General features: G+C 40.5%; 1 protein-coding gene across 2 annotated transcripts in view; it reads right to left on the minus strand.

The window, feature by feature from the left end:
- The window catches only part of Dock1 (dedicator of cytokinesis 1), a 530482-nt gene that overhangs the window by 73648 nt on the left and 433563 nt on the right, over positions 1-23271 (minus strand). For both annotated transcript variants that reach the window (XM_004838739.4, XM_004838738.4), the window contains exons 33-35: positions 14033-14181; positions 3117-3202; positions 2774-2930 (exon numbers count right to left, since the gene is read on the minus strand). In XM_004838739.4, the coding sequence (XP_004838796.2) occupies positions 2774-2930; positions 3117-3202; positions 14033-14181 (392 nt within the window). The remainder of the gene's footprint in view (positions 1-2773; positions 2931-3116; positions 3203-14032; positions 14182-23271) is intronic.

Genomic DNA, 23271 nt, shown 5'->3' on the forward strand with positions numbered 1-23271 from the left:
AGATTTTGGTGATAAAAAGTGACTTTCAGAGCACATTCTCTCCACTAGTTTTCATATCCTGGACAGCATAAGAGATCTTGCTTGAAACAAATAGAAATCTTAATCATCAGTGTTGGAAACCTAATGGCCTTATTAACAATTCATACTAATTGGCCCATTTGATGCCCTTTAGGACCAGAGAAACACCATCAAATTATTTCTGTAGTAGGGAATTATTTTGAAAAGGTTGTCATTTTTTTTCCCACAGAAAATTATGGGCTTCTATTTCATGTCAACCACTAGTCAATTACTTTCACAATTTTGGGGGGGGCAGGGGGACAGGGGATCAAACTCAGGACCTTACACTTGGCAAGGCAAGCACGGTGCCACTGAGCTACATCCCCGGTCCTAGTCAACTACTTTTGACAGATGCAAGGATACAAAAACACACTGAAGCTATGGCTAGGTATTTTCCTGAGCCTAAGACCAAGACCAGCTTACCGGGGTCGAGCTAGCTTCTGTGATACTCAGACAATCTACGAGTAGACCTCAAGACAGTGCTAGCTGCACAGATTGCAGACACAGACAATAGAAGCCAGTAACTACTGCAGTTGCCCAAGTCTCTTATGATACACATGTAAATATATTTATATTTCAAGCTCAGTGATTCTTTCCTTGGCCATGTCCACTTGACTGATGATTCTATTTAAGATATTCTTCATTACGTTAACATGTTTCAGATTTTTACTATTTCTTTTTGATTCTTTGGTTATTCTACATATTATCAGTTTGTTCTTGTACACTGTTTCTCTCTCTTTTTTTCATTAGAGACCTTAGTGTATTAGTTACAATTTTTTTAAATGCCCAGCCTAAAAAATCCCAAAACCTCTGCCATGTCTGATTCTAGTTCTAATGGCTGCTCTGTCTCTTCAAATTGTGTTGTCTTTAGTATGGCTTAGTATTTTGTATTGAAAGTAAATGTGGTGTACTGGGTAAAAGGCAGCTAGTTCTGGCTCCCGAGCAGTTTCTGTTCTCTTGGGCTTCTGCTAAGTTATGATTGTCTGCATCATCCTGTTACTCTCATTTTGGGTGCAGTCATTGGCCCAAGAGGAAGGATCTATGAAGAGTTGTTCATTTTCAGTTTGTTCAGCATTTTTTCTTGTGAGGATGGGGCTGACAATTTCCAGTCTTTTTTATATGCTAGAGCAAACATGAGAAGTCTCCTATATTTAGAATTTTAAGGAAAAGAAAACTCGCTACTAAAAGTGTTTATCATGAACCTAAACAGGTTATGCGGTTATAGGATGAAAGGACTCAGACTTCTCATGAGCTTTTAGCTGTGAAGTTCCTCATGGCATGACACAGATTCAATATTGATACTAAAGTGGGCAGAAAGTGAAATTATTCCTTTTTGCTTATCCATTTATTCCAAATATCTCTTGTGACTTTTTGAAGAATAAGTGATGTGTCATACTCCCCATGGCAGGAAAGCCCACTTCAGGGAGCTCAAAGAACCTGCAAGTCCACACAAATGATGGACATGGAAGTGAGGACAACATTGTATGCTGTCCAATGTGCAAGTGATGACTCTGAAATCCAGAGGCCAGTGGCTGGGAAGAGAAGGTAGTGAAGTAGAGCAAGGTAGTCATGTTTTCTTATAGTCCTGCTTGGAACAGGTGAGGGAAGCTGAGGAAAGCCCTACCACAGTAGGGGGTCAGCCCTTCTAGCTCCTTATGAGAATAAGAATGGAGAAGGAAGCTGAAAACTTAGAAGCCAAGTGTGGGAGTCACCAGGCTGTTGAGACCATTGAGGTTTGCCAGCTACTTCCTGGACTTGAGGTTGTATGTCATCAAGCTTCATAAAAGCTCACTGGCTGAATGGCATTTCCTGGATTTGCCTCAGGAAGGAACTGCATCAGGCAAGGTTTATCCACAGACTCAGCCATAGCACTGTAGCAGCAGGAACACAGAAGACTCAACAGATGGCAATGGTCAAGTTCACCCAGCCATCTGCCATCCACGCTGCCCTGCTTGGTTTCCTGGGGCTGTTATAACAAAAGGCCACAAACCAGGTGGCTTGAAAACAACTGATATGTATTCTCTCATAGTTCTAGAAATTGAAAGTACAAAATCAAGATGCCCTGAGAGCCACATTCCTTATGATGGCTCTGGGGGAAGAGTATTTCCTTGCCTCCTGCAGCTTCTGGTGGCTCCAGGTAGTGGGTGGATTATGTCTGTATCACTCCAATCTCTGCTTCCATCTTTACACGGCTTCACGTCTTATGTTTGGGTCTTTTCTTCTGTCTCTCATGAGAAGATTTGTCCCCCACTCCCTGGTAATCCAGAATGATCTCATCTCAAGATTCTCAATACTATCTTCAAGGACTGTTTTCCACATAAAGTTATAGTTATAAGTTCTGAGAATTCAGATGTGGATGTATCTTTTGGGGGCTACCATTTACTTACAGGACATGGTTTAAGTCTCCTAACAGCAGAGACTTAAGACTTGCAACCCATAGATGTGACCTTGGTTACACGATGAGCTCGCTCTTTATTCCCAAACAGCAAGAACTATATGAAGTATGCAGAGAGGAGCCAATTTCAGAGACTACCTCAGAGTGTGCCTGTAAATAATTCTTCATCATTCCTTCCTTGCAGTAGAGGAAGAAAAAGCAAAGGAAGCTGAGTTCTACCATGGAAAACCCTGTGGTCAACTGTCCTAAGGACTGCAAAATGCTTTGGATTGGTTTCGGGCATGCTGTGAAGATTGAAGATTTAATTAAGTTTTCACTCACCAGTACATTGACGGTACAACTCATGCGATTCTCTTTATTCTCGTCATGCATGATGGTTCTGTAGTCCAGGAGCCTCTCCATCAGGCGCACGACGAGTTTCACAAAAGTCTCCCCTGTTTTGGCAAGGTATTTATGCTTCCTGCAGTGCTCCAGGAGGCTGAAAAATAATTACGCACACCTTGTTAATCACAGTCAGAAACAGAAACTCGATGGAGGTGCAATTTCAAATATTTTCCATTATTAACACATTTTAATTATTTCTGGGCTACAAAGTTCATTGTAGTCTAATTACAGTCTCTCTGTCTCTATTCAGACATAAATCCCACTGCTAATCAACACTTACATTTTATCAAACAACACTTTGTACTGTTCGTCTCCTCTGCCTCCTTCCACTTCATGATCCAACTTGGTGATGATCTCATTTTCAAACTATAATTAAACAGAGGAAGCGTAAATAATCGGCATGGTGGATATTTCATTTTGCAGCTTGACCATCAATAGTATATAAAGCAGCAGGATCATTATCAAACAGTTACCCTCTGCCTTTGAAGCCTGATTTCATTTAAGAGATTCCATCCCTGGGCCCCTGGAGGTTTCTGATGATCCCTGGCCAAAGAGGGATCCTTCATTTCCTTTCCTGGTAAAGGGAGCCTGAATATGCATATTCTGGTAGTGGAAGTAAGAACCAGAGAAAGACAGACAAGGAAACTGTAGGGAAAACAATTAAGGAGTAACATGAATAAACATTGCAAACATCATCTCCATGAACAAGTAACATCTGAAATAGCACATTGTTTCCCGGAATGAAACAGATGGCATTTCACGTGCCAGCAAGGAATTTTCAGCAATCTGAAAACAACCACGGGCCACTTCACTCCCATTGTGTGATGGATCCCAGTGACGTATCTAACTCAGTTCGAAGAAAATAGTACAAAAAGCAAGAAGGGGCAAAGTCCCTAAAGACAGACCAGCAGCCACCTAGGAGAGGGTCCATCTCCAGGTCTGTGCTTTACTTGCAAAATATTCTGATGGGATTTTCTGAGCATCACCATGGGAAACAGTCCTTAGAACTGACTGAAGGTCTCCAGATTCCCTGCTTTAAAAGAAAAGTGTGAATTTTATGGGCTGGGCTTGGGGGTTTCAAATCTCTAAAATGTCTTCAAGGGGTAGATGGGGCTGGAAATAACTACCGCAATAATATTCATGCTTTCTCCATCACTTTTCCTGACAGTAGGGATTTTAGTTAAGTCACAGAGGGACCTGGGATCACCCACCCAGATGTGTTGGTAGGAAGAAGGGACTATGAGAGCATTAGTTTCTATAAGGATATAGATACTCCAACTTTAGTGGAAAGAAGATAGGAAAGGGAAGAATTGAGGAAAATAATAACTGAATTCACGATTCAGAAAGTAAGCACACCATGATGTATATGAAAGGGTCTCCAGGACCCCTTTAAAAAACATATTCAATTACCTGCTTCTTGGGCAACCATCCTCAAGTCCCCCACTGTGATTAGGATTCCATCAGAATTTAAGCTGAGTACGAGCAAGCATTCTTTCTCCTGTGGTTACTGCTATATACACAGGAACTAGAACTATGACTGAGGTAGGTACTCTAAAAGAATGACTGCGTGGTATACACATAAATTAGTAGATAAAGTGGGGCATAAGTTAGATGAAGCTGGGGAGAATTGAACATGCCAGCAAAGTAGTAGTTAGTGGGTTGTTGAAACACAACCTGCTCTCTGGGCCTCAGCAAACCAAGTAGTAAGCAGAGATCACAGAGACTGACAGAGACTCCAGGCTCCAGTTACTGAGCAGGAGACTCAGGGTGCTTTGGCTGCAGTGTCAGCTGGCTGTCACTCCTTGAGAAGCAGAAAGCAAGACCTAGAGAGAGGCCTGCAAGCTGGCACAGACCCTGCTGTCTCCCATCAGGACATGCCGCCTAAAGCCACAATTCATCCTGCTGCAGATGAAAGAAAGCTTAGAGCAGGGCTGCACAGGCGCATTGGTTGTTGCATGTCACCAAGGACACAGCGACCTCACAGCAGCCCAGACCTCTGTAAATCTCAATTCCCCTCCTGATCTTCCCATGGTCTCCTCCCCACATAAACATCTCTTTGTTATTCTGTTTGGCCTAAGAAGCTCAGGGATTTTAGGAATATAGAGAGAGAAGCTTCCATGAAAATAATGATTCCTCTCACATTTTTTCATTAGTTTTCCTGTAAAATAACAATCTTCTGATACTAACCCACTATCACTCTGCCTTTTACAGAAAAAAATTCTGTAAGAGACCATCCTGTTTGGAACCTAACCCAAGGCAGATCACCTGCAACTAGCCCCAGAGATGTCATCTCAAGGCAGCCCTATCTTCCAGGTGGCATCATGATCAGGATGCCAAAGACTAAAAGACTAACTGATGTTTCAGAATAAATAATCAAGATATAAAAGAAGATGAAATTTAACTAATCATTATGGTTCAATTCTACATGTGTTTAATGAGTACTTAGAACTGGGAAGGTGTAGAGAATATGGCAAAACATGCCTTATTCCAACATGGGCAAGCACTCAGAGGCATTTAAAATTACTCATCACTTGTCAATCAGAAGGTCTGAATGTGGAGTCTACTTTGTGAGAATAGCATGTTACCTCTGCTTCTGTGAAAATCTAGCTGTCACACACACAGGCAATGAGGAAGCTTCAGCTCCTTAAGTATGCTGCTTATCAAATTTTGACTGATGAACTTAATGTTTTCTAAAAAGAGTGGATGAATGATAAGTACATAAGAACACAGCTGATTCTAATTTTACTAACCTCTAGTCTAAACTAAGTAATTTGCACAAACACCTGGCAACTCTGTTCCTGTTTATCAGCAATGATTTAATACCAGAGATCAGCAGCCAGCCTAATTCCAGGGTCTTTGCTGATTTCTACAGAACATACTAGAATCAATTGGCTAGTTGCTGTGAACTATTATCATAATCAGAATTAAATGATCCTGTCCAAATAAATTAGAGGTAGTTCATTTTCTGGTAGAGCAGAGTTGGTTTTTATAAAAGTCATGTTTCTTATGTTACTCTTAAGTGCACGCTATCTGGTGATCTGCAGCAGGATTCTGTGTGGCTAGGATAAAATTAGCAAGAGTTTACTGTGCTTCTCAAAAGGTGGCAGAGTCTCATAAAATGAGCAAAATCATTATATTTTCTTCTGTTTTCTGAATCATCAGTTTCTAAAAAAATATTCACAAAGTGTGCAACTTAAAAGATTGAGCTGAGTATCTCTAAGTATCTGATACCAAGGTCCTCTAAGAATATAGAAATATGTTTTCATAAAAAAGATCTGGAGCTGAGCATGGTGGCACACACTTGCTAGCCTGTGGTACATAGTGAGTTCAAGGCCAGTCTGAACCACACAGTGAGACCTTGTGTCATAAAACAAAAACAACAACAAACAAAAAAAGCAATCTGGGGTTATGTTGTAGCATGGTAGGAAGCTGGGCAAAAATAATTCACCAAATGGCAAAGGATTCAGTGGTTATCAAGAGATATGTAAATCAGGAATCTAGCACGTGGTCTCCTAAATATAATAGCAAAGGGTTTCACTGACGCTTTAAATATAAACCTTAGTAAAATATTGCTTTTTGCCTAAAGAATTTTTAAGAAAAAAAAATGCACAAGAGATTCTCCAGGTAGGACCATGGTGCATGACCACTCCTGTTTCAGACAGCACCAAGAAATCAGACTCTTTTGTTACTCCACCTGACAGTGAAACCAGGCAATCTGATGGACTCACACAACTATGCCCTTTTTTCATACTATCAACAGGAGGAAGTAAGAGGGAAAAGATTCTAGACTGCATTCAGATGGACGGCATGGGCAAATAGAAGGTTCAGGAGCAACAAGCCTGGCACTTCAAAACCCTGGAGCTCTGGGCTCCCATGTTGACATCCTACAAATCATTGATCACCCAATCTATCACTCAGCCTTTAATTCCTGTGCTCAGACACTAAGTTTTTTTTAAATGTGTATTGCTTTCCTCTTGCCTAACCACTCTGTAAACTTAATTACACACTTAATTAATCTCTGGCACTCCATCCTACATTGTAAAACCTCCACATCCTCCTATGTCTACCAAGCAGGCAGCTTCTTGACATTAAAGCTTTTCTGAAATTCTCAAGAGCCTGAAGACCCCACAGCCATACACCTGGAGCAGCTTTGCTGTGTGACTGTCCAATCCCTGGATATGACCAACACTTGAGGCAGGTGCAGGAGATCCCTAACTCTGTGTCACACAGACTGAGGAATGACATCTGGCCTTCATGTAGTGAGTCCTGTTTAATTTGCATAAAGGAGATTATGCAAGGTTGGGTATCTTTTTGCCAAAAGGCTTTTAAAAATAGAATTCAATGTTATCAGAACTGCTGGAGTCAAGGGTATTGGGCTCTATAACCTCTCAGATCACTTTTGGGTCTGAACTCAATAAATAAAAGGCTGATTCTTGTGCCATGTCTCCTCTTTAAGCACCCAAAGCAATAAAATCAAGTATTATTTTCAAATGGAAAGCACAAATAAACAAACCAACAAATAAAATTCTCAATGAATTGGAAAATAAACAAGATGAAACTGCCACCAAACTTGGGCACATTCATATTACAGACCAAAATATATTGCCTTTTCCACTAAGTGGCAGAAGCTGCCAACATCCACTGGGTTATTCAATTATTTGCTTAAGGTTACCAGCCTGGGGAGTAGGAATAGATTATCCAAACAAGAATTCAGAAACACTGACGACACAAAGATTACTCATGTTCTAATATTGTTACAGCTAAATGGGAATTTCTGGAAGTTGTGGAGCAATTTTCTGAGCCTCACAAAGATGACATAAAATGGCTCCATGATTGAAAATATTATTTTGCTGTGCAGCCTTTTCCATTCCATTTTTATTAATGGTATATGGCCCTGTATGGTCATTTGCTACAATTCTCAGCTGTTAGTTCTGTATTTTCCAAAGGAATAACAAATGGAATTCTTTAAAAAGATGCCAGGAGAGAATTTAAAGCATGCTTTCATGTATGAAGTGAAATCCAGTGCCAGGTTGAGACTCTGAGTTATCCATTGTGAAGGCAGCGTTCTAGTGAGATAGAGGAAAGGTCATTAACAAGGTGAGGCTTGTCCAGGTAGATGATAAGAGGGGCTCAAAGATGTGAACACCTCCCCACTTCTCCCACACTAGTGCACCTGATTCTGAAATCTTCACAAGTAGAATCCTCTCTCTCTCTCTCTCTCTCTCCTTTTTTAAAAAAATGCAGGTTTCCTCAGATCCTCAGCTTAACTATATGTGTGCTACTCCGTGTTTGGGATGACAGCAGGATGAGGACAGGTTAAAATGAGCACAACTGCAGTAGTGGCCTGAGGAGGTGATATGTTACAATGAAAGGGTGTAGAGAATGTGTTCTCAAGGGTTAAGGAAGGTAGAAGTACTAGGAATGAATAACATAGGAGAAGAGGTGAGGGCAGCCTGATCATAAGTGATTCCTACAAAGGGCTGGAGGAACTAAGATGGTGAAGGGCAGCTGGAATATTGGAAGCACTCAGAGGAGATGAAAGAGGTAGAAAAGACATGAAATGGGCTTCTGCTGAGTGCAGACTCACATAGATAGGGCAGAGAAATGACAGGAGAGTACCAGGTGATGCAGGAGCCTGGTCCCTTGGTCCAATGGCAGCTGTCACAGCAGTGAAGGGCCTCCTTGGGGCATAGCCAGAGAGGACAGCAAAGTGAGGTTCCTGCATGTATTCTTGTCACCCTGCTGCATGCAGTACCCACACACAGATATAAAGAGAAGGAAACTCTCTAGGCACAGTAGGGATGGGATGGAATGGGACAGAGCCAGTCCCATCACAGGAGAGTTACACAGCATCCAGTGGGTCATCACATCTTCCTTTCAACAGACCATGGTTCTGCTATACCTATTAACAGCAGTCTGAAAAGAAGCGTATTATTTCATGGGTAGGAGGGATTTCTGGAAGACTCTGAAGCTACTGTATACATACTGGGGCCTCCTATCTCATGTTTCTGTCTGGTTCACGGTCTTCCACATTGTGTCCCCTCACAGGTGACTTCCACTGGCAGTAGGGATCCTTAGTCTGCAGACTTTTGAAGGGCTCACTCCCCTTTGTGAACACCTGCCCAGAGAAGAGGCAATCAAGCTGATCTAAAGCACCAACTGTAGTGCTGATCATGAGGACATGCTTCTGAATGGTAACTCCATGCCACCCTATTCTATTACTAAGAGAACCCGGCTAACACATGGCCGCTGGGGAGACAAGACAAGACAAGGACCCACTGATCCTGGAAGAAGATTCCTACTCTTTCTTGCAAAAAAAAAAAGACAAGACAGAATGTGATTCTAGGGGAACTGGATGGAAAAGAACATTCTAATGGAATGGCCTCACTGTGGCTGAAGTGTGCCAAGGCAGCTACTCCATGCAACTCCAGATAAAACAATTTGGAACACATGCTTTTGAAATCCTGTAATGGTTTAATCTTGAGCAAAATGGCAGCTTTCCCCACTGGATCAAGCAGATCCCCTACTCACAACAGTAGTAACAATACAATCCATATTTCACAAATAACAGCATATTAACAACTCCACCCCAAAAGACTGAGTGACCTTTGAAAGAACAAGCTACATCATATGTTCAAACACTGAAGTTTTGTAAAAGCAAAAAGCACCAATATCTTTCCTAGTTCTATTATATTTGTACATCTGCTATAAAAGCAGAGGCAATCGAAGCCCTTGTTGATGTGACTAATAAGGTTAGATAATTGGATGTGTGGTGGATTAGTTAAACAGCAGCCAACCATCCCCATAACAGAAGTTCTAGGATGGAGAGGCAGGCAGTACTAACTGTGTGCTGATGTGCCCAGCCAGGACACATTCACAGACATGGCCTACAAGGGACAGGTGCTGTGCCTCCCACTTCCAGAAAGCCAGCTCACAGTGGATGAATTGGAGTGTGTGCAGAGAGGAGCCAGAAAAGACAGAAAGTCAGTCAGGAAACATGCTGTGGTCCAGAAGAGACCTGGTACATACAGCAACGGTGCTGGACAGAAGTGGATAATGCTGGAGATGAGACAGAGGAAAAAATAATGAGCCTTCCATACTGACTGTCTGGAAGACCAATGGCCAGGCCAGTGTAACCTGCAACCAGAAAAAAATAAGTGCCAAGCAGGATTTCTAAAAAGCAGGTGAAGGGGAAGGAGCAGGTTTGGGAAAGATGACCACCCTGGCCTCCTCCCAGGAGCCAGAAGTAGGTGAACCCAACAAAAGGAAAACTGATCTTTTCCCAATTCACAGAAACAGGTTAACACAGAGAAGATTTGGATCTTGAGTGTCTCTCAGAGGCCCGTGTGTTAAAGATCTGGTCCATGGGGTGGTACTTTTAGGAGAAGGCAGACGTTGTAGAGGTGGGTGTAGCGGGGGTCTCGAGGTCACTGGAAGAGTGTCTTTAAGGGGGACTGCACTCCAGCCTGCTCCTCATTCTCTTTTCTTCCTGGCCATGGGGTGAGTTTTACTCTGCCACAGGCCCATGTCAAAGATGCACTGCCTTGCTAAATGCCCAAAACAACAGGGTTAATGGATAATGGACTGAAACCTCTAAAACCGTGAGCAAAAATGAACCTTTTCTAAGTAGATTAGCTCAGGTATTTGTTATAGGGATCAAAAGCTAATAAAGATTTTTAAAAATAAGTTTTGCCTTTTCTATTTTCCTTTAAAAGAACTTTTGGTGCTTGCTGCCTCTTGGATTCAGTGGTATAAGCAGATGACAACACAGCTGGACAAACAGCCAATGACGTTAATCCCATGCTTGTGCTGACAGTGGGATCTTTTTGGAGCCCTGCATCTTCATGTTTGCACTTTAATTTATCTATATCCAAGCAAGACATTTTTTGCTTGTTTTCTGAGACAAGGTCTTGCTATGTGGCTCAGGCTGACTTTGAATTCACAATCCTCCTGGCTCTGCCTCTCAAGTAGGTGGGATTATAGGCATGTGTCACCATGCCTGGCTATAAGACATATTTTATGCTAATGAAATTGCTTGTATGTTATGAGCTGAATTCAATGTGCATAACTGCTCCATGGTATTACTCAAAGAGTTTGGTTTTCTGGAAAGGCACGGGACAGATGGTGAAGCCCCTAATAGGGACAATGTTTAGAATGAAGGCAAAACTTTGGTGGTTATTATTAACTCTACCATTCACCAGCAAATCTATGGCAAACTGGAGAATATGAAGCACTTCCTCTCATGACTGTGGTAAGATCTTTAAAGTTATAGTACAGTGGTGACGAACCTATGGCATGTGTGCTATAGTGAGCTGTTTGCATTATCTAAAGCTCTCTTTTGTTTTTTCTTTCAATGTTTGAGTTGTTTTTTCTAAACTAAAACCTCAATACTCAAGTTTCAATGCAGTGATGGCACTTTGCGATAAACAAGTGGGTTCTGAGGTGCAGTTTGGGCACTTGGTCTCTAAAAGGTTTGCCATTACTGCTATAGTAAGATAGCAATGACACAGGATATGAGGAAGAAAGGGAACAATTTACAATCCACCTTCTCATTCATCTTCATTTCATTCCACCTTTGCTTGACCTTTATTTTGACCCAATGATGAGTGGTATAATATTTTAAAGGCTTTTGATCTTAGTTTTCTAGGTTAATGACATTTATCTAAATAAATATATTTTTTCCCTTTGCCTGACTCTTAAACTTAATAGTTTTCACAAAGTCTGTCTTTGGGCTTGATTTATAGAAAATTCAAAAAGTCAGACAAATTTTCTGCCTAGGAAAAAGTATTTTAAATTATAATTTGTAGTTTTACTGAGCTGGCAGTGAAATTGGAATGATGATTTAGAGCCAGCAGCAATAGAGATGGGTCAAATCTTGTAGGAATAATATCGAAGGATTTGGCAATAATGTCAAAAGACGCAAAATGATTTTGAATCAGTAATTGTATTCCTGAGAATATATACCAGAAAAACTTTCAAAATGAATTCAAACTATATGCACGAATGGGTTCATTACATATTTACTCACAGTAGTAAAGATCTGCAAAGAACCTAAATGCCCAGCTCTAGGGGGGGACAAGTAAAAACAATCTGTTTTATAAAATGCTATGCCCTCATTAAAATCACTGACACGACCCTGTAATCAAGGAAGATGTCTTTAAATATACTGTCAAACAAAAAGAACATCATAAAAAAATCTAGATATGTTTCTAATATTATACACATGCTAAGGCTGAAAATGAGCCATAGAAACAAACACCATTCTTCTTTTTCAAAACGTATTCTCTTTAATTTTATAAAAAAATAAGAAGGCTGGGGATTTAGCTCAGTGGCACCACGCCTACCTTGCAAGTGCAAGGTCCTGAGTTCGATTCCCAGTACCAGAAAAAAAAAAAGGACCTTCCTCCCCCATGTGAAGAAATAAAGAGAGAATTAGAAGAAAGGGAAGAAGGGAGGAAGAAAGGAGAGAAGATGGGCAAGAAGGAAATGCTAATACCACTCATCCCTGATCCACTGGCATTAAACTGGGGAAATAAAGTCTTTTCTATGGTCCACCACTGGCATAATATCAAAATAAAAATCACCAGTCACCTTATAAAAGCGTCCTAGGGGATTAAAGCGCAAAAACAATGACATCCTAGCTGTGTACTAAGACAAGGTCCAGGAGGTTTGGAGTACATCCTGGGTGTGTCTACATTACAGGAGTGGCTCCTCCAACAATCAGACTCTACTCAGTCTTTATGCCCCGCCCAGCCCCCAGGCTTTGCAAAGCACTGGGCCAGTGGTTCTGCAGGTGCTGGGGACCCACTCCACAGCACAGAGGCCCACATCCAGGCCAGGACTCTGGCCTCACAACAGACTCTTAGCAGCTGAGAGACATCATTTATGATGCCAGGCAGTCTGCTGAGAGTGTTCTGGGTCTGTTGTATAAGCAGATTCTATTTCACACCAATGTTACAACCTTGACTTAAGGAACAGAAAGACGCTGAGTGATTCAAGACCTAGGTAGCACCTGGGAACCAAAGACACTACCTGACTTGGGGATCTGAACTCAAACCCTGCTCATAGCATAAAGATTCTTTTTGCTTTGTGTCTTTCTTTTCTGTCCTAAGAAATAGAAAAATAGTTCTTTGTGGATTCTGCCTTTGTGTAATAATGGTGAAGACTGACCAATGAGAATCTATATACTCAAAACTCCCTGAAATGATAAAATACAGAGGTAGATAAAGAAAATCTACCTTTTAAATATGATACCACTAAAATCATACCACCTTCATTGATGAAGCTTTCATTTTTAATATAGGAATTTTTTTCTCAAAATCCATGTAAATTGCTCAGTATATTCACTTACTTGAACTGTTATATTTTTAATGGATTGCTTTCAGTTTAGGCAGCCCCTACCTCTTGAGTTCTTCTCATGTCTCCCGAAAGCATCATGACCAAATCCTGAGTACACACAAGAGTGTGTGTGCACACACGTGCACACACGTGGGTATGTCTGTACCAACCCAAGAATACATAAACATTATGCTGATTTGCATGGGATACAGGAAGGAGATTTTGTTACTTCTTGAGCATGAGTTACTCAGATCTGTGCTTCCTCTTGTTACAGTGCATGCTAGTTGAGTACTTTGTATGCATGTGGAGGAATTCTCACTAGTTCCACTGCACAGATAAAAGATCCAGACACTTGCTTAAAAAAATAAAAGCAGACTTTAGGTTTCAAAATAACATAACTACAACAAGCAGCTAGGCTTCAAAAATATAATCAATAATTTAAACTCTACATAGGCACATACGATGCAGTAGAAGTAAGAGACTTTTATCCAGAGTTTACTGTAAGTAAATTCAGATTAAAATAAGTAAGCAATAGTGGCAACCTATTCAGGACCCTTCCTGTCTCTCAGGAGCTATTCTTACTCCCCATTCCTATTCCAAAATAAATTTTCCTATTCTTAAAAAAAAAAAAAAGTAAGCAACAGCTAAAAGTTGAGAACAATTCTCCCTAAAGATGAAGAAAAAGGACATTAACTTGTTTAGTTGGGAAAATCACAAGCTTCCACTCTCTTCAGCCACAGAGAATGTTGTTTTTGCGGCTCTAGAATCACCTATCTTTCTTTCGAAGTTTTCAGGCTATTCCCCCCCCCCCCCCGCCCCGCCACCTCCTCAGGCCATTGGGCACATTTGTGACCTTACCATTTGGAAGCTTCGAGTTGAATGGAATTCACACTGCATCATGTCAAAGAAGATGGGGATGGTTGCTTTGCGCAGTTCTGTCTCAGGAATTAATGTCATTTCTAAAATCGGGCCGACCATTTCTGGAATGAATTTTATCTTATGTTGCCCTTGAAATAAAGAAAAGCATTTATTCAGAAATTTTAAAAAAAGGATTTTCAAATAAGCTTAAGTAGACAAAACAAAACAATGCAGATCATGTGCCTTTGAACAGGAGATCTTGAGAATGCATCCAAGGTTCATCTGCAGGCAATGGTTTTGAATATTTGTAATTTTCAGTATTAGAAATGGACTGTATTCCCAATATTACAGGGAAAGCTATTAAAAAAAAATCCAATATAAGGTCTGTAGCCATGACTTGCCTATTATAGAAAATAAGCCACCATATGACAAGTACACAATTGTCTATCTCATAAATCTATCTCATAGATCGAGGGCATGAGCAGCCACCTGATATACAGTTTTGGACCAAGGAGAGGCTGGAAATATGAGAGTCAGCATCTCACTTTGTGGACAATGACAAGGGCAGGAGTCAATAAAGAGAGAGCACAGACAGTCTCTCGACCCTTTTCTATTTCAAACATTTCATGAAGAAGAGTTTACCATCTGGCACCTTCTTAAATAAATGGGAATAATTTTTCTAATATTTCTATGGTAAAATTGACGTGAGCCAAAGTACAGCCAATGGACTATGGAACTGAAAACAGGACTGATTCTACCTCCTTTGGCTGTTGGTTGATAGGTAAATGCTTATTAAAAAAAAACAAAACTACTTTATTAGTCTCATCTTCCTTATCTTGTCAGATATAATTTTTGAAGAATTCAGGAAAATGTTTCTCAAAAGTTTTAAAAACTAATATGGCTGTGAAGAATAATAATAACTATATTGACTAACATCACTAAGCACATACTACTATAAAACAAGTCCAGTAGAAAGCATTAGCTCATTGAATCCTCATAGACTTGTGAGATGAGCACCTTCTTAACCTGTTCTACACACGAAAAAATGAGGTCGTTCCCAGGGCTGCTTAATGAGCTGGTTTTTTGGCGGAAATGGGGAAACAGGATTTGAGCTGGGTCTGTGATTCTGAAAGTTCAGCTGGGACCTCATTTTATGAATCCTCTCTCTGCTTGGTCACAGGATCTTTGCAAGGCAGGCACTCAGGCCCTGCCCACCTCTCTGCAGTGGGAATGGTGTGAGCATTCCACACCACTCCTTGAGGTTTCTGCTGCATCATAAAACAGGTCGCTAACCTGTCATTTTAGCCAGCACAGTTGAAATATTATAATTCTAAATCAGTCCTCTGGAAAGTAGGCTGGCCTCTTACAAGAATCCAAACTTTTCTATTTCGATTGTTTTTGTTGGAACTTTTAGTAGTATGCTTTTGCAAGCCTCTGTCTGACTCAGACACTAACTCAGAATCACTACTGGAAACTCTGAAGGCTGAGAACAGAGACCTAGCAGCTGGACTGACTGAGTGGTCAGTACCTCCCTCCTGCTAGTTGTATGTTTTATTCCAGTCATGCCCCAGCCAGGCAGTGACCCACATACCCTTTGGCTGTGCTGCTTCTCAATTACTGAGGGAAGGGGGTGATCAAGGTTACCTCATACAGAGCTTGAATCAGGGAAGGAAGAGGGAAAAAGCAGTACCAAGCCCCAGGTTCACTTCGCTGCCCGGACACTGTGCCTCTGTAACTAAGCTGCTGGGGATCCCATTTCTACACAAAGGGAGATTAGCCTTACCTAAGTGACACAATAAAACACGGAGGCAGGTCCTACTAAAGTGGTCTTTTAAACTTATACCTTCCTGCCTTTAATGTCAAAAGTCTTCATTGATCTTCCTATTACTCCACTATGACTAACATTATTTCCAACATATAACAGCAGAATGCACAAGAAATTATATGCCTGAATGAATTGTGTGTGACATTTTGTTATTAACACAAGCAATTTATCTACAGTTAACCGATTTTTTACCCAATTAGGAAAACTAAAAATTCTATGAGGAACTGGGTTTTCTTTACAATGCAACTAATATAGATTTCTGTAAAAAGATTCATTAAGCAAATCTGGCTATTATAAATAACCACTGTAGAAAATATATAATCCTCACACATTGAACAAAATTGTATTGAGTAGCCACAACACACAATGTAACCTTCAATAAAAAAACATGAATTTAATTAAATTTATTTCCAAATTTTACTAAACAACTAATATTTTGATCAAAGCTATAATAGCATGATTCTCATCACTTCCTAAAATGCTTAATGCTTCTGAAAGGCATATAACCGCTGTAAAGCATTCTCCTGAAAATGCCATTATATGCAGTCTCTCCGGTGGCACTTTTGTTGCATTATGCCCAAAAAACGTCAGAGCCAATGTTTCAGAAAACAGATGATAGGGACAGCAAGTTGTTCACTAACCACAATTTCAGTAGCATAAAGTTCTGTCTACTGCCATCAGTTTTTAGTGTTCCAAACTGGGAGAAATATGAAGAAGAAACAAACAAGTGGTGGTAGATGCAGGGGGGGATTAGAAAACAAAGTTACAGAAAAATGAAGTTTTCCTAACCACCAGTCATTATTCCTTATCTTTGGTATGGAGGAAACACTGGCCTGAAGCTGGCCTGGGCTGTGTGGACAGTGAAAAGACACATGGTAGCTGACGTTCTCTGCTGAGCATCTGCTTGATTTTATTTTGGCATTTGCATTACAGGCTTCCCCAAAGCAGATCTACTCAAATTTAATGATGAACTTGGATCAATAAGGTCAAAGGGATTCCTGTAGACACACACACATACACACATGTGTATGCAAACACACACACATACACACACACCCACATAGAGGATATACCTTTCCTTTTCAGACAAAAGAAGAGCAAGCTAACCATCAGGTGACAAGGTCATCTCTGGTCACCTTACCGGTCCCCTAGAGAATCTCCAAGTCCCTTAAGACCCACCAGGAATCTCTATTCTGCTTACAGAACAAGGAGCTGCTTCCCTAGGAGTGAGGCCTGGTTCTTCCTCAAAGCAAGCCCACCTTAATCGGCAGCCTCCCCAGGATATAGGGTGATTGTTTTATAATCGCTAGTGGTCTTGCAGACACAAGAGTGGGCAGAGCAAAATCTTCTGCCACTAAGCCAAACTGATCAGACCACACTGTACAAGGCATAGGTTTTAATGAAAAGCACACAATTTGTCCAGTGCCCCAAAGTACCCATGAAAGGAATGCCTGCATGAAAAATATTCCAAAGGAATCCAGGCTAAAAAAGATCTTGCTGCGAGTACGTTTGTTCTGGCTGGATTGGATAGTGTGTGCTAGCTCACGCGTGCTAGATGTAATAAACAAAATGTAAATTGAGGTGGCAAAGAGAAGCGAGAGATGAGAGACCCCAGCAGGCTGCCTAAGAGTGAGCTTTGATGAGTAACTGAAGAGCTGGTAAATATGCACATTCTCTCCTTTTTTCTTTGGAAAGAGAATCTGCTTTTGATTTTCCCTTTCAGGCTAAAAATCTGACAGGTTGGGAGGGAAAACACCATGTTGTTCTGTCCCATGAACAAGCGTGTGTTTGTGCTTGTACCAAATCAAACAGAAAGACCCTAGGTGCCTGCTCTGGGGCTGAGCCTGGAGGTGTGCTTTGAGGACCCCCATTTTAAGGACCACACATAGTATGGGGAAGACTCAAGGAAGAACTGGTATCTGGGAACATTTGGTACAGGGTCTGATTGACTGATAGGTTCCTAATTAACTGTAAGATGATAAATATATCTGATCTGATTTCTATTTTTATTTTCTTGGCAGAGCTAGCTCTATCAGCCTGCCAACCTATTCCTAAACCTGTGCCCATTGGAAAAAATAAAATAAAAAGCCAGGTAAAAAATAGGTTGTGTACATCCTGGGAAATTGAGATGTGCTGTCATAAACTCTGAAACTGGTTCCTTCTCAGTGACACTTGCAGGCAGGTGCAAGCACTTGAGACTGCAGCAGGAAGGGCCCACCTAGCCGGAAGTGACCACATGGAGCCACTCGGGCTGACTAGGGAATTTCCATAAAGTAAAGGATGCTTTCATTATCATTTATTTAACTTTTAAAAATAATTATTCTGCTAGCAAGGAACCCAACCCTGGTGATTATTCTTTCTTTCTGTTTTCATGTTCTTGCCCTTAATTAGTCAAGGTCTTTTTTGACCCCTTGGCCACTTCTCATGCCACTGTTAATGTTCTTAGCTCAAGAGCTACAAAATAGACACCTTATACATTAATCACTGCATTCAAATCAGTAAGGGACAGGTTGAAAAGAGGAAATTTTCTCTCTTAACTGCATGTTTACATTGCAAATCAAAAGTCTCCTTGCTTGGCTCAGCTTATTTGGGGTATAATGATAGATGATATCAATAAAACCAACTGCTCTGAAATGGCTTTAGAAATCTGAGTGAGAAAGACATAGGAGTGTATCTTCCGAAGGCCAGAACTTCCCAAAGGTTTAGAGAAGAAAGTCATTGCCCATGGACCTGTCTTTCTTTCACTGCTGTCATAGCAAATGGAAAGAAATGAAATGGAGCAAGTTCCCATGGTGTTCAATCTCAAGGACTTCAGAGGAGACATTAAAGATATTTTTTTCCAATTTTCCAATACTGGAGATTGAACCCAGAGCCTGATGCATGCTAGGCAGGTGCTCTACCATTGATAATCACTGGTGTTTTTTATACTTTACTTTGAGACAGGGCCTGAGTTCCCAGATCTGGCCTTGAATTTGTGATCCTTTTGCCTCAGGCTTCCAAGTAGCTGGGATTATAATTGTGTACCACTGTACCCACCTTACAAGTACTTAAAACTGGGGTGTAGCTTAGTGGTAGAGCTACTGGGTTCAATCCCCAGCACTGCAAAAAGAAAAAAAAAAAGTGTTGACGCTTGGCTAGCTGAGACTTAAGCTGAGGACTGGAGCTTTCTTTTTTCAAGGCAGTGATCCTGTTATTGAGGGACCACTATGAGGAAAAGAGGGCTCCAGTGACTCAGAGGGCTAGAGTAAGCTCTGTGATGGCAGCAGCTACTTTTCATGAGAAAAGAAACATTTTGGTGTGTAATGACCTTTTGGAACCACTGCTAGGGTGGACATCAAGTGGCATGAAAATTATTGTCTCTCCATTTCAGCATGAAGTACCTTCATTTAAAATACATGACATTCAACACTCAAAAAACAATAGCCTTCTTATATGCAAATAGCAGACTCATTGAGAGAGAAATTCGGGAAATAATTCCTTTTACAATAGCATCTAAAAAAAATGAAATATCTAGGAATCAACCTAACAAAGGAAGCAAAAGACCTCTACACTGAAAATTACAGCACCGTGAAAAAGGTGATCCAGGAGGATATAAGAAAATGGAAAGATATCCCTTGTTCCTGGGTAGGAAGAACCAATATAGTGAAAATGGCCATACTTTCAAAACTACTATACAGATTCAGTGCAATGCCGATTGAAATTCCAACAATGTACTTCACAGAACTAGAGAAAACAATCCAAAAATTCATTTGGAAGCAGAAGAAACCTAGAATAGCAAAAGCAATTCTAGGCAACAGAGACATGGTTGGGGGTATCACAATCCCCAACTTGAAACTATACTACAAAGCTACTGTGATAAAAACAGCATGGTACTGACAAAGAAACAGACCTGAAGATCAGTGGAATAGATTAGAAGATGCAGAAACAACTCCAGACATACTCAGTCACCTCATCTTTGACAAAGGAGCCAACCACCCTCATTGGAGGAAAGATAGCCTATTTAATAAATGGTGTTGGAAAAACTGGATTTCAACCTGTCAGAGATTAAAACTAGACCCATACCTATCACCACACACTAAACTAAGATAGAAGTGGATTAAAGATCTAAATATTAAATCAGAAACACTAAACTTGCTGGAAGATAAGGTAGGTAGAACTCTTAATGACATTGGCATAGGAAAAGACTTTATGAACAAATCTTCAGTAGCATGGGAGCTAGCACAAAAAATCAGCAACTGGGATCTCATCATATTAAAAAGCTTCTGCACTGCAAGAGAAACTACCAACAGAGCTAAGAGACAACCTACAATGTGGGAAGAAATATAATAGCTCAGACAAAGGTCTACTATCAAGAAGATATGAAGAACTGAAAAAAATCAGACCTCCCAAATTCAAAGACCCAATTCAAAAATGGGCATCTGAAATGAACAGACATTTCTCAGACAAAGAAGTAAAAGCAGCAAATAAATATATGAAAAAATGTTCAATATCACTGGTCATTTGAGAGATGCAGATGAAAACAACACTGAGAGTCCACCTCCCCCCAGAAACAATGGCTGCTATCAAGAAATCAACCAATAACAAATGTTGGCAGAGGTGTGGAGAGAAAGGAACCCTTCTCCATTGTTGGTGGGAGTGCAGATTGGTGCAACCACTGTGGAAATCAGTATGGAGATACCTCAAAGAAATAGGACTAGAGGTCCCATTTGACCCAGCTATTCCCCTACTGGGAATCTTCCCCAAAGAATTAAAAGAATCATACCACAGTGATATATGTGCACCTATGTTTATAGCGGCTCAGTTTGTAATAGCTAAAGCTTGGAAACAGCCCAAGTGCCCATGAACTGGAAACTGGATAAAGAAGATGTGGGTTTTTTAATAAAATGGAGTACTACTCAGCCATAAAGAATGAGGAACTAGAGACATTTATAGCTAAATGGATGCATATTGAGGCCATACTTTTAAGTGAAATAAATAGGACACACATGTGTAAATACTGAATAGTTTCTCTAGTGTGAGAAATTGAAAGTGTAAATAAGGATGAAAATGATTAAAATGAATAATTGATAATTTGAAATAAGAAAAGGTCCAAGGGGTTGGGGATGGTGGAAGGGAAAGGGGAAAGGGAAGAAGGGAAAGAAAAAATTGTGAGGAAAAGAAAAATGGAACCAAGCTCTGTGTAAATAGGGAAGGGTGGAGGGGGTGAAGGGCGCACAGGTAATGGGAGAAAAAAGTAAAAACTAAGGTACATCATGTTCTGGTACAAACACCCAATGATAAATGTAAATGTATTTTATACCTATAAAATGTAAAATATATATATTAAAAAAAATTAAAAAAAAATACATGACTTGTGCTCTTGGGAGAGAGAGGTGACATTTTTATTAATTTATTTATTATTTTATTTATATATTAATTGGTACATTTTAGGTATATGATACATTTACATTTATCATTGGGTACTTGTACCTGTACATGATGAATCTTAGTTCTTATTTTTTCCCCCATTACCTGTGCACACTTCACCCCCTCCACCCTTCCCTATTTACATTGACTTTGTTTCCTTTTTTTTCTTTCTCATGATTTTTCCTTTCCTTTCTTCCCTTTCCCCTTCCCCTCCCGCCACCCCTACCTCTTTGGACCTTTTCCTATTTCAAATTATCAATTACTCGTTTTAATCATTTTCATCCTTATTTGCACTTTCAGTTTCTCACACTAGAGAAACTATTCAGTATTTACACATGTGTGTCCTATTTATTTCACTTAAGAGCATGGCCTCAATATGCATCCATTTAGCTATAAATGTCTCTAGTTCCTCATTCTTTATGGCTGAGTAGTACTCCATTTTATAAAAAAAACACATCTTCTTTATCCAGTTTTCAGTTGATGGGCATTTGAGCTATTTCCAAGCTTTAGCTATTACAAACTGTGCCGCTATGAACATGGGTGCACATATATCACTGTGGTATGATTCTTTTAATTCTTTGGGGAAGATACCCAGCAGGGGAATAGCTGGGACAAATGGGATCTCTAGTCCTAGTTCTTTGAGCTATCTCCATACTGATTTCCACAGTGGTTGTGTGAGACCTAACTCCATTTTAAAGTTTGACTCCTTCTTAAAATAAGACAGTGAAGTGGCCTTGACATGAATTCCACTTCACTGAAGTCAACTATTCCCCTAGTCTCCTTTGTGCCCATAAAATAATGATAAAATGTCCTTGCTGTGGGACAACAGATAAAAAAAGGACACAGCTCCTAACTCAATCCTCTGTCTGCCCAGAAAACAGATGCTCCCGGGCCCATTATCTATAGAACATTCTGTCAATGTGCTGATTGTTCCTTTTTCCCATAAACTCTACATGCAGCCACCCCTCAACCCCCCATGCTTGCTAAATATCAACCAATCATGTAACTGCTAAATGGAACATCCCCAAACCTTGCGGTAGCCACAATAAAAACCCTGCTGATTTGGAATTCGGGGCTCTCAATCCTGATCCGCTGCGTCGGTGACGGTTGTGTGCCCCTGCTCGAGCTTGAATAAACGACCCTCGTGTGTTTACATCGGAATCGGCTCCTTGGTGGTCTTTGGGGACTTCGCGATCGATCTGGACACAACAGTTGCACCAGTCTACACTCCCACCAAGAACTGAGAAGGGTTCCTTTCTCTCCACACCCCCTGCCATCATTTGTTATTGGTTGATTTCTTGATAACAGCCATTCTTTCTGGGGTAAGGTGGAATCTCAGTGTTGTTTTCATCTGCATCTCTCAAATGACCAGTGATATTGAACAGTTTTTCACATATTTGCTGTTTTTACCTCTTTGTTTGAGAAATGTTTTTTCATTTCAGATGCCTACTTTTGAATTGGGTCTTTGAATTTGGGGGGTCTGATTTTTTTCAATTCTTTATATCTTCTTGATAGTAGACCTTTGTCTGAGGTTTTTGGAAGGACCAAGGTACAAGCTGGCTTAAGAAACAGCCTATGTTCAGAAGAACTCATGGTCCATGCTGAGACTTGGCCCAGAAGTGGGGCTCACATCACTTCCTTGTTGGACACTGGGTCTAGAAAAGCCCTGGACTCCTTGTTGCCAGCAGAGAACTAGTCTATACTTAAGTGCCTCTCTGAAGGTCTCTTCCACTTCTCCTATCTGCCTCTCTCATGGGCTATGTACCTCCCCTGCCTGGTGTGAGTTCATCCATCTGGCCTGCCAGGGCAAATGACAAATGTGTCTGTCAGGTCATGATTTTATGAAAGAACATGGAGAGACCAATTAGGATGAATCATGAATGATCCTCCTCTCTGTTCTGAAAGCCTTACCATTTTATTACTGAGATCATCTTATATATGTGTCATAAAAGCATTGAGCCTTAGGATTATGAGACTCTTGAAAAAATTTAGCTTGACTTCTTTATCT

Source organism: Heterocephalus glaber, unplaced genomic scaffold, assembly GCF_053883595.1.
Source record: "Heterocephalus glaber isolate CG9 unplaced genomic scaffold, H.glaber_assembly_v1.0 deba00001497, whole genome shotgun sequence".
Classification (NCBI taxonomy): domain Eukaryota; kingdom Metazoa; phylum Chordata; class Mammalia; order Rodentia; family Bathyergidae; genus Heterocephalus; species Heterocephalus glaber.